The 12,122-nt window shown below is 40.2% G+C and overlaps 1 protein-coding gene across 21 annotated transcripts in view; it reads left to right on the forward strand.

Moving 5' to 3' along the window:
* RGS6 (regulator of G protein signaling 6) overlaps positions 1-12,122 on the forward strand; it is a 650,515-nt gene that overhangs the window by 393,609 nt on the left and 244,784 nt on the right. For all 21 annotated transcript variants that reach the window (XM_019800705.2, XM_019800711.2, XM_019800720.2 and 18 more), the window contains one exon: positions 3,601-3,700. In XM_019800705.2, coding sequence (XP_019656264.1) covers positions 3,601-3,700 — 100 coding nt within the window. The remainder of the gene's footprint in view (positions 1-3,600; positions 3,701-12,122) is intronic.

Below are 12,122 nucleotides of genomic sequence, written 5' to 3' on the forward strand. Positions count from 1 at the left end.
TCTGTGCTCTTAGCATTTCACCAGAAACCATGACCAAAAAAAAAATCCAGAAGTAGTATTAGCTGATGTTGCAGCAGACCATGCTCCAGAATCAAACTTGGCTATCACAAATTTTCCTAACATGACAACAGAATGGGCTGCAGAAGAGTATAGGTCCTAAGAATTTTTAAGTAAATGGTGGATGATATAATTGTAATTTCTGCATTCTTAAAAAGCATTGGATTTTAGGATGCCCCACCTCTAGGACTAATTGATTCTTATTACTAAGAATTTGTGTGGCTTCAGCAATTTCCAATAGGTGCATTTATTTTAGACCCCTGTTGTATCAGTAAGCTATAACCACAATTTTTCTGCATAGCAAACCACCCAAACTCAGGGGCATACAATAATAAGCTCCTGAGTGTGCAGGTCAACTGAGGTTTGACCTATCTAGCTGCAGGTTGGGCCCCTTCTGCTCCAGATGTCTCTCATCCTCCTTGGAACAACTATCTGATACAGGAGGGCAAGAGAAGGGGGTGAGCATGACCATGCAGGTACATTGAAAGCCTCTGCTTGCATCATGGTCAGTATCCTCCCATTACCCAGGCAGGTCACAAGGCCAAGCCCAAAAGTCAAGGGGCAGACTCTCTGCCCACCGTGAGGCCAGGGCATGGAATTGGGTAAAATATTAATACTATGGAGGAGTCAAGACCTGGGGACCAATGAACATTCTTCAACACCTCTGGCGTTGTAAACTATTGCTGCAATGTAATTCCCTTTCTAGTCACTTAAGGGGGTTGTCCTTTTCATCTGGCTATAACCTCTGATTAATAGAATACCTCTTGGCAACTTGTGACCCCACATGAGAAAATAGGTCTTCCTTAATAAATATGTCCTTATAAGATTCAGTGGTGTGATGAAATGACTACACAGATCATGGAAGGAAAGAACTGTGGAACATTCCTCTGCACAGCCAGTCCTTAAATCCAGCCCACATCAGCAGAGACTGGAAATTATTATCATCTAATGGCAAGTCAGGGGTCTAACAGAATTGAAATTGGCTTCCCTCCAATTCCCAGTGATTTTTAGTCCATTCTATAAAAAGCATCAATGTAATTGATATATGTGGTTTCAGATAGCATACCAGATCAAAAGTATAGATTACTTTGAATATATGACCATTTTTTCTAGGAATAACTCTCCTTGACTATCAGTAAGGAATACTTGCGCTACTCTGAATCATTGGGTTAAGTTTAGGGGCAGTAAGGCAGGCCACTAGCTGAGACAACTAACATGAATGTGGATGAAAAGCCTTCTTATCCTGTCTTTTAATGGAATGCAGGTCTTTGGAGAATAACCTTTATTCTTAGCATGATATAGTCATCCACTCCCTAAGGGGCCAGGAACTTAAGATTCTTTCTCATTATCACTACTTCTCTGGAAAACCCAGAAATAACCAGAGGAAAGTAGTCTTCCTGCTTGGCTGCTTCTCTGGGAATCTTATTGAGTGGTAGGATAGCCCAACGGTTAGAAACCTGAGCTTGTGGGGCGCCTGGGTGGCACAGCAGTTAGGCGTCTGCCTTCGGCTCAGGGCGTGATCCTGGTGTTGTGGGATCGAGCCCCACATCAGGCTCCTCCCGTGTGGGCCTGCTTCTTCCTCTCCCACTCCCCCTGCTTGTGTTCCCTCTCTCGCTGGCTGTGTCTATCTCTNGCGGTTAGAAACCTGAGCTCGTGGGGCGCCTGGGTGGCACAGCGGTTAGGCGTCTGCCTTTGGCTCAGGGCGTGATCCTGGTGTTGTGGGATCGAGCCCCACATCGGGCTCCTCCTGTGTGGGCCTGTTTCTTCCTCTCCCACTCCCCCTGCTTGTGTTCCCTCTCTCGCTGGCTGTGTCTATCTCTGTCAAATAAATAAATAAAATCTTTAAAAAAAAAAAAAGAAAGAAAGAAACCTGAGCTCGTGTTTAAACTCAACTGGGTAACTGTGTGACTTTGAGAAGGTTATTTAACTTCTGTGGTGGTCATTGGTGCTGCTCACAGATGGTCAGTTCCCCTTTCCTCCTGGCATCCAGAAGACTGGACCCCCAGCTCCTTTGTGGTTGGGTGGTGCCATGTAACTAGTTCTGGCTAAAGAATTGTGAGCAAAGGTGTATATATAACTTCTTGGCTATAACATTTAATAATCAATGCAAGATTCTGCAGAATTCTCCATTGTTCCTCTAGCACAATGATGAGCAACATTCAAGATGGTGTCTGTTCCCAGAGTAACTGCAATGAGCAGAGTCCCCCCTGGTATGACTTGGAGCATGAGAGAGAAATAAACTTGGTTGTACTCAGCCATTGTGATTTTGAGGGTTATTTGTTAGAATAACTTGACCTGATCTACCCTGGTCTGATATCTGAAAAATTAGTGGAATCTAGCTCATGAAGTAATCACGAAGATTAAATAGGGTAATATGTGTATATACTATAATAATACCTAGCACATAGTAAATTCTTAATATATTTTAGCTACTGTATCTTATTACTAAGTTATTCTTTCTCCTAACCTAGTCTCTCTCGAGTTATTCATATCTATCAAACAGGTTGCCATGTGACTTTGAGAAATTCAACCTCAAATTGCAATACTAGTATGTTAGACTAGATGGGCTAGAGTTTTAAATCTCTAGACTTAAAGCTTTGTGCATCTTTTATGGAAGTACTCAGAGGATCATCCTGGTGTTTCACAGATATTCTGTCGCTTAGGGGGACAAGACGTGTGATAAAACCAAGCATCATCTTCTCCCCTTTTCCAGTTGCTCCCTACACCCAACTCCCCAAACAACAGGATCTATGTCCTTTTCACAAATTGTTCTGTATCCTATTCTGAAGCTTTCTGCCCAGGACGTTACATCTGGCTTGTAAATTCTGAGCTACAAATTGGTTTCCCAATTTATGCACCCACGTCTTTAGTAGTCCATCTTCTCTCTTAGTTCTGTGTTCACCGTATATACATAATGTCTTGTTTTATTAATAAAATGTCACTGGCTTCAAGCCACAGCCCACCATGGTCTTTCTTTTAGCAGTGTGGTCTTCTTTAGTCCAAAAGGAGAAGATTCGTCCTTGTTCCACTTTAATCCTGGCGTAGGGTGACCACCCGCACATCACCACAAACAACCACGGAAATCTGTCTTCCAATTTCTCTGGATCAGAACTTTCCATGTCTTAATTTACAGTATTTGTTTTTCTCCTGTGTGACTCTGCCTGGATCCTGCACTGGTCCCAAAGGCCAGATGGTTCCTATTGTTCAGTCTAGATATAAACCAAATTTGGGAAAAAAGAGGAATTTCATTGCATACATGTTGAATTACAGGTTGGATTTCATTAGGAATTCTAATATTTCTCCCTCCTAATCTTCTTGATCTAGGAGTCTGTTCTTATAGACTATGTTTTATGCTCTTGTTTATAACCTCATGGCCTCCCCACCCACCCCCAGTGCTTGGTTTATTGCAGATCCTGCTGCTATGTTTATTGGCTGTCTAGTTAGAGGCTTTTTTTTTATATCTATTGTTCATACATGTTCATTTTGGCTATTAATAAACTATTACTTTACGGAAGGAAATGACACGTCTTTATCCTCTTTCAGATTGAAGACATCATTACAAAGATGCAAGATGACAAGACAGGTGGTGTGCCCATCAGAACAGTCAAGAGCTTTCTCTCCAAAATTCCCAGTGTTGTCACAGGTAAACATTCTCCTTACAAGTATTGGTGGCAAGAGGAAAAGGCTGCTGAAGAGTTGTATAGCCTTGATTGTGCCTTGGGGTGTGTCTAAGAATTTGGAAGAGTAAAGATGATACATTCAATGTGCTTCTTAAACAAAGTCAAGTTCTGGTCATGGTTTCCGGAAGCTACCCTTTGCCAGTGATTCAGAATTGTCTTACCGTGACCAGCCCTTCTATAGGCAGGTTGAGGTTTCTGGAAAGAAACAAGCTCATTAATGAACTGGATAGCCCATCAGCATTTGGCCTATGAGATGTACACAAGCACAGATATATTAAAGAAAGAATTTTAGTTTTAAAACAAGCTTTAAGAAAGTCTTATGTTCAAGTTCTACAAAATGCTTTCAAGTTTTTAACTCACTGTACTTGAACTCTTGAAAGAAGTGGTTTTAGAATATTTTTCTGCATTACTTTGAGGATTTTATGTGTTTTGTATGTTCAGACATTTTTTTAAAAATTAATTATGAAGTGTATCAAACACATAGGTGTAGTTTCAGATATAATACTAAAACAAACCACCCATGCCCACTGCCCTGCTTCCTAAATAACATGTCATCAGTATCTTAGAGCCCGTTGTGAGCCTAATGGGTATCATCTGCCTCTCTTTCCCCCACAAGTAAACACTATCTACTTTTATCCTAATCAGTATGTTGCTTTTCGTCATGAGTTTACCACATAGGCATGTGTCCCTTATATCTAAACAAATAATGAAATAAATTAAGATAAAATTTTGGTAGTTCTGTCGTTATCAAAATATAGCCATTTGCTTTCCAAATTATAGAATAATAAAAATAAAAATAAAATAAAATAAAAAATACTAACAATACCAAGTGCTGGTGATTCTATGGAGCAACTGGAACTCTCATACTCTGCTGGTGGGAAGGTAAAAATGCAGCTACTCTGGAACGTTTCTTATAACGTTAGACAACTGCTTACCATATAACCCAGAAATCCCACCCCTTGGTATTTACCCAAGAAATATGAAAATGTGCATTCAGACAAAAACTTGTGAGTATTTATAACAACTTTATTTATAATCTCAAATCCTGTACACAACCCAAATGCCCTTCAGTGGGTGAATGAATAAACAAACTGTGGTAGACCCATACTCATCAATAAAAAGGAGTGAACTACTGATACGGACACCAACTTAGAGGAACCTCAAAGTTATTTTTCTGAGTGAAAGAAGCCAGTATCAAAAGATTGCATGCTCTATGATTCCATTTATATGACATTCTAAGCAAGCCCAATACTATAGTGATGGAGAACAGATCAGTGTTTGCCAAAGATTGAGAGCTGGGGGTGGAGGTGGTGTATGACTATAAAGGGATCACACGGAGGAATTTTATAGGGTTACAGTGGAACTATTCTGTATCCTGATTGTGGTGGTGGTGGTGACATTAATCTATATGTAGGTCAAAATTCATAGAAAAGCACACACACACACACAAAAGAGTCAATATTAGTATGTCACCTTAAAAAATAAATACATTCAACTGAGTATCCTAACTCATTATTCAGACTGTCACTGTTTGAACTCAGATACCAAATAGAGCTGGATAATGAAGGATGATTGTATTGTTAGTATGCTCTCATTTTGAAATTTATATAAATGGAATTATAATATTGGCTATGCCATATTTTTCTTACATTTCTGGATGTTGCTTGCTAAAATGTTGTTTAGGATTTTTAAATCTATTTTCATGGGAAGATTAGTTTGTTGTTTCTCGTACTTATCCTCCTTGCTGGTTTGGGTATCAAATTTATGCAAGACTCCTAAGGTAAACCATGGAGTATATTTCTTTTGTTGATATTGTGTTGTTCTCTGAAAAATGTTTTTCTCTTGAATCTAGATATTAAGTATTTAGTTTCAATTATCTTATTTTTTTTTATTTCTAGAAGACCCATCTGGTTATTTTTCCAGTATACTTGGTCATCCATTCAACACATATTTATTGGGTGTTTACTATTTTCTAAACATTGCTGGGCAGTGGGGATTCAGAAATGAATGAAACAAATCAAAATTTCTGTTCATGGAATTTTAGATTCTAATGGAGGAGACAACAAAATAAACAAGGAAAATTTGCAGAATTTGTGGTAGTGATAAAAGCCAAAGAGAAAAATAAAGTGTGAAAGGGGGATAGTAGTGTTGCAACCTTGGAATGGGTGGCCAAAAAATTCTCTGAGAAGGTAACATTTGAATAAAGATGGAGGGGAGATAAAAGATTGAGCCATGTGGATATTGAGGGAAAGAGCATTCCAGAAAGCAAGTGCTAAGTCTCCAAGGCAGGCATGTTCTGGCGAACAAAAATCAGCAAAAGAAACAGAAGGAGCTGCTGGAGATGAAGAGGAAAATCAGGAGGACATGGTTTCTTGGAAGCCAAATTCTCTAGAAAGTGTTTCAAGGAAGAATGGAGTAATTTACTGTGTCAAAAGCTGCTGATAATCAAGTAGAATAAGCACTGAGCATCAACCATTGAACTTAGCAACAATTGAACTCAACTGCTGACCTTGATAACCGCACATTTCATGAAGCATGTGGGAAAAGGAATGGCAAAATCCTTATTGGAGTGGGTTCAAGTCAGAATGGGAGGAGAGTGATTTGAGGTAGTGAGTATAATTAATCTTTGAAGGAATTTTCCTTAAAAGGAAGAAATGCAGTAGAATCTAGAGGAGTATATGGAGTCAGGACATGTAGGTTTCTAGGTAATATGAAAGTGACAATATGCTTGTATGATGATGGCAATGACTCACTAGGGAGGGGGAAATGCTGCAGGAGGAAAAATTTAAGAAGTGATATCAATGAGTAGGTAAGAGATCGAATCTAATGCATATGAGTTGGGTGGTTCTAGCTAGAAACATGAACAGTTGATTCATAGGAAGAGGAGTAGAGGCACAGCAGATGCACACGATTGCAAATAAGCGTGATGGGGTGGTGGGAGCTTGTAAGAGTCTCCGAATTGTTTCTGTTTTCTTAGTAATATGGAATGGAAAGAAGGTGGAAATGTTAGGTTTGAGAAGAGATTAGAAGCTGTGAAATAGTCATCTAGGGGTGTAAAGAGGTTGTCTGGACTAAGGAAATAGAGTTTGACTGTGAGGTTGCATTAAGGACCCTCTTGAGATTATTAATATTTATGAATTTAAAGAGAAGCAATTCTTTCTCCAGCCACATTTAGCTTTCTGGATTTGGACATGTATCAGGTAGAGAGCTGGACTTAATTAAGGCTATAGCAAGTATGAGAGCATAATAAATCAGGAGAGAGGCGAGAGAGTAACTGAAATGATTGACCATTAAATTTTAACTGAGTAAGGATGGAAGTGAAACATGAGATAGGTGAGAAATAGTGATGAGTAGTGATGACCATAAACTTTACCATTTGGTGGAAAAGAAGTTTTGGAGTTGGAGGCCAAAGTAAGAGCTAGAAATGTAGGGAGTGGTGATGGGATTGTGGAATATTTGAAACTGGGATTATGGAGGGATTGCAATGTATTGGTGGTTACAAGATTTGAGGTATGACCATGGGAATAAATGACTGAGATAGGATGGAGGGCAAGACCATTAGAAGAGAGGAGCTAAGGGGTCATGATTTGGGAAGACTGAGCTATGTGGATGTTGAAATCACTCCTGGGGGATAGTTATGTTGATTGTGAGTCTGTGGTTAAAATCTTCGGGGAATGAGAGACAGAGGCCTAGGCATCAGTAGGTGACTTTCACAACAAGATGTATAGGTGCTTTAATCTGATTTTATTTTTTTATTTTTTTTTTAATTTTTATTTATTCGACAGAGATAGAGACAACCAGCCAGAGAGGGAACACAAGCAGGGGGAGTGGGAAAGGAAGAAGCAGGCTCACAGCGGAGGAGCCTGATGTGGGGCTCAATCCCATAACACCGGGATCACGCCCTGAGCCGAAGGCAGACGCCCAACCGCTGTGCCACCCAGGCGCCCCTAATCTGATTTTATGAAAGTCAGAGCTAATTGTTTTTGGGAGAAGAAGCAGGGAATGAAGACAGTCTAAAAGAAGACATGAGAATCTAGGGTGTCACTTCAAACCTATGGTGTGTAAGGCATGGTAGGGAAAATAGGCATCACCTCAGAGAGCTGCAGGAAACCAGGGCCATTGAGGAAGAACTAGAAGATGAAGGGAATATTAACTGAAAAGGATGAGGATATGAACAATTTTACTTACGATTGACCATGAGTTCCAGAAGGCAAGTGAAAGTATTTCAGGAAATGGTATGTATAGAACCTGGGTAATAAATGTCCATGGTCATTATGTACCGGTCACTTGAGTAGTCACAGGTGATGTAAAGATAAATAAAAACCTGATCCCTGCTTTTAAAAAACTGTTAATCTGATGGCAGAAACAGACACGGGTAGACCAATAATTATATGAGCTATGTGTTATGATAGAAAAAATGAACAAAGCCCAGAAGAAAGAATCCTGAGTATTTCTTGAGTAGATCTGGAACATTTCTCTGAGGTTGTGTGTCAGTTTTCTATTGCTGCATACCCAGCCACCATAAATCATGATGATTTTTGATTTCTCGTGATCATGATTCCCTGAACTGGTAATCCAGGCAGTTCTTCTATTGGTCTTACCCCTGAGTCATCTGATGGTTCAGTGGAGACTAGAGGTCTATGATGGCCCTACTCATTTGTTTGGCAATGATGCTTAATCTTAGTTGGAGCTTCAGTTCTCCTCCATGTCACCTTGTATCACCCAGCATGTTAGACTGGGCTTCCTCACAGCCTGATGATCTCAGAGTTCTAAGGAGGAAAGAGAGAAACCTGCAAGGCTTCTCAAGGCCTAAACTACAGAACTCATGCAGTATTAAGTACATGCAGTCTGTTCTTCAAAGCAAATCCCAGAACCAGCCTAGATTGAAGAGGATGGAGAAACTAACTCTACCTTATGATGTACGAATAGAATGTCACATTGACATGGGGAGACATGATTCTTTAGAGGCCGTTATTATAATGATCTACCCACATGAAATAATTTTAGAACTGGATCTTAAACATAAGTTGAAAACTGGGGAAGGTCATTCCAGGCAGAGAAAATAGAATTTTCATGGGTCCAAATGCATGAAAAGTATGACAAGTTGCAGCAGAGGTGAGCTCGTTTATATGGTTATAATTTAAACACATGTATGTGTGTATGTATTTGAAGAGAGGAGCACATTGGCAGAACACCCAGAGGAATTAAAAGGCTATGAGTCTTAACCTTAATAACAGATTATAGGGGCACCTGGGTGGCTCAGTCAGTTAAGCAACTCCCTTCTGCTCAGGTCATGATCGTAGGGTCCTGGGATTGAGCCCCGCATCAGGCTCCCTGTTCAGTGGGGAACCTGCTTCTCCCTCTCCCTCTGGGGCTCCTTCTGCTTGTGCTCCCTCGTGCTCTCTCTGTCAAATAATAAACAAAATAAATAAAATCTTTTAAAAAATAACAGATTATACAGGAACTTGACTTACAGACTTTATCCCAAAGGTAATGGTTTTAAATAGGGGGGACATCATATCCATGTGTTAGAAGCTCCCCAATGTTCATAGCAGCAATGTCCACAATAGCCAAACTGTGGAAGGAGCCGAGATGTCTTTCAACAGATGAATGAACAAAGATGTGGTCTATATATGCAATGGAATATTACTCAGCCATCAGAAAGGATGAATACCTACCATTTACATTGATATGGATGGAACTGGAGGGTATGATGCTAAGTGAAACAGTCAATCAGAGAAAGACAATTATCATATGGTTTCACTCATATGTGGAATATAAGAAATAGTGCAGAGGATCATGGGGAAGGGAGCGAAAATTGAATGGGAAGTCATCAGAGAGGGAGACAAACCATGAGAGACCCTTGACTCTGGGAAACAAGATGAGGATTGCTGAAGGGGAGGTGGGTGGGAGATGGGGTAACAGGGTGATGCATATTAAGGAGGGCACATGATGTGATGGGCACTGGGTGTTATACGCAACTGATGAATCATTGAACACTAAATCTGAAACTAATGATGTACTATATGTTGTCTAATTGAATTTAAATTTTTTAAAAAAGTAGCAGGAAGAGACAGGGAACATGAAAACTGGTTAAGGAATCTTTAGATGAGGACGTCTAAGCAGGAAATAAGGAGTCACGGTATCAACAGGACCCACAGTTTTAAAGCGGTTCCTCGTTTAATCTTTACAAAAATCCTGTAAGGTAAGACGTGTTCTTATCTCCATTGTACAGGTGAGGAACCCACTAATTCAAGAGCATAAGTTACTTTTCCAAGGTCACAGAGTTAGTCAATCCCAGGACCTCTGCCTCCAGTGCCCCCCCATGAAAGAATAGTGACTGTAAGATTTGGAGGGAAAGATAGAATAAAAGATTGATAGGACTTGGTGACTAGCTGTGGGGCTAAGGGGGATTCATTCAAAATAGGATCCCATTAACATAATGGATTGAATACGTTCATCTTTTTCTCTTTTGACACCCCACAAAAATGATAATAAGGGATTTTTTAAAGATGTAATCCCAAAGTTGGAGGCCATTACTATAACAATGCAATGTAAAAAGTAAACATCCTTAGATTAAATATCCTTGAAAAGATAGTCCAATACAAAAGACAATCAATGCCTCACTCTCACGATGTGCAGATATGTAAGATACTCATGGAGAAATATTTTCCAACACAGGAGACAGTAACAACAAAATTTAGAGATCCAAAAGGCAAATGGACACATGGTAATGGGCACAGTTCTCAGGCAACCTAACCATCACTAGTCAGTGGAAAAAGCTAAAAAACAACTCTATCTTATATGATAGTCCTCAAAAGGCTCAGATAGTAGCAGTTCTATCTGGTTAGAATGCATTTTGCCAACATAGTCACTGTCTACTTAACCACCACTGCATGGACCGATCACTAACTCAGTGTCTACGGTTGAGTGCTATCAGGTCCCACACTGCCAGCACAGCTCAGGCTGGAGTTGAGATTGCCCCTAAAACCAATCAACCTGTTCAAGGGAGGCAGCAAACATGACCTTCAGCCAGCACCTGCTGTGACACAGGGAAGAGTTAGCAATTGGAATACAGGAGCCTCACTTGGCTGTGCCAACAAGCACAGAAGGAATGAAGTCTGCACCAGTGGGTACTCAGCAGCCACAGACTGAAACAGAATTTAGCTGTAATGTTGTTGGATGGAGCCACCATTGTAGCCAATCCCATGAGCATTATGTTTAAAACCATAGCCAGAATACTAGCACCAACCCAGCAGCCCCAAGCTCTTCACCTCCACCAAACTCCTCTAGAGAAAAATCTGGGGTGATATTTCAGGAAAACATTATACCTCTTCAATCTCCTAAAGTTGCTGATACGAGAGTAGAGAGCTACAGCCAGAGAAAATCTAGATTGCTGAGACCTTCTGATACCACACCCTAGGTGGAAATCCATGAATATATGGCCACTCTGTTTCTGTGCCAATGGAGATTGTGTGTACAGAATGGTAATCAGCCCACATTGAAGCCTTTTCTCCCACTCAGCACCTCCATCCATCTTTCTAACCTTTCATGAAAAGGCCAATCACCCATCACAAACCAGCAGATACCCTCTCACACATTTTGGGAGTTTTGTCACCAACATTGGAGTTTCCCCTCCATGGACAACAGCTAGGAGTACCTTTCTCTTTTCTGTATCAGGACTCCATTTCCTCAGTAAAGATTAAAAGGTAAAGATTAAAAATAATGGGTGAAACGAGGCTGGTGTGACCAACACAGCGTTTCTATTGCTTGTATTGGTGGATAACAAACTGTCCATACCTACATGTGACAGACCACCTGATAAAACAGAAAGTGACTTCCATGGGAAAAGGAGATGGAGACAGATAGCACAATGAGTGTCCTGTGGTGAAAGCTGAGAAGTACGAGATTCTTCCCAAAGATCGTATTGATGAGGGCCATGTAAGGTGTGTCCCAGTGCATCCAAGACACCATCACTAAGATATGCTCTAGAAAGCTACTGATCACCACTTTTTCAGAAGCATGGTAAAAACCAAAGATGAGAATAACATTAATCTGAATGTATCCCTGCTGGAATGCCCATCTGTGTGCTGTCCAGCAACTACCCTGAGTTGAGAATCTTACCAATTTATCCAAATCATCCCAAATATAAAGAAGAAACAGCTGTTAGTGACCTACACCAAATAAATAAACTAATACATGGGAATATGCAGATCTGTATGTTTTTAATAGATCAAATGAGTGAGTCTGGGTCAGAGACTCCAAACTGAAGTTTCCAATGTATAAGGAAAAGGTCCCATACAAAGAACACATTTGAAAAAAAAAAAAAAATCAACATTGAAATAAAGAAAAATATATAGACCTAGTAAATAGACTGAAAAAGAA

Source organism: Ailuropoda melanoleuca, chromosome 14, assembly GCF_002007445.2.
Source record: "Ailuropoda melanoleuca isolate Jingjing chromosome 14, ASM200744v2, whole genome shotgun sequence".
Lineage (NCBI taxonomy): Eukaryota > Metazoa > Chordata > Mammalia > Carnivora > Ursidae > Ailuropoda > Ailuropoda melanoleuca.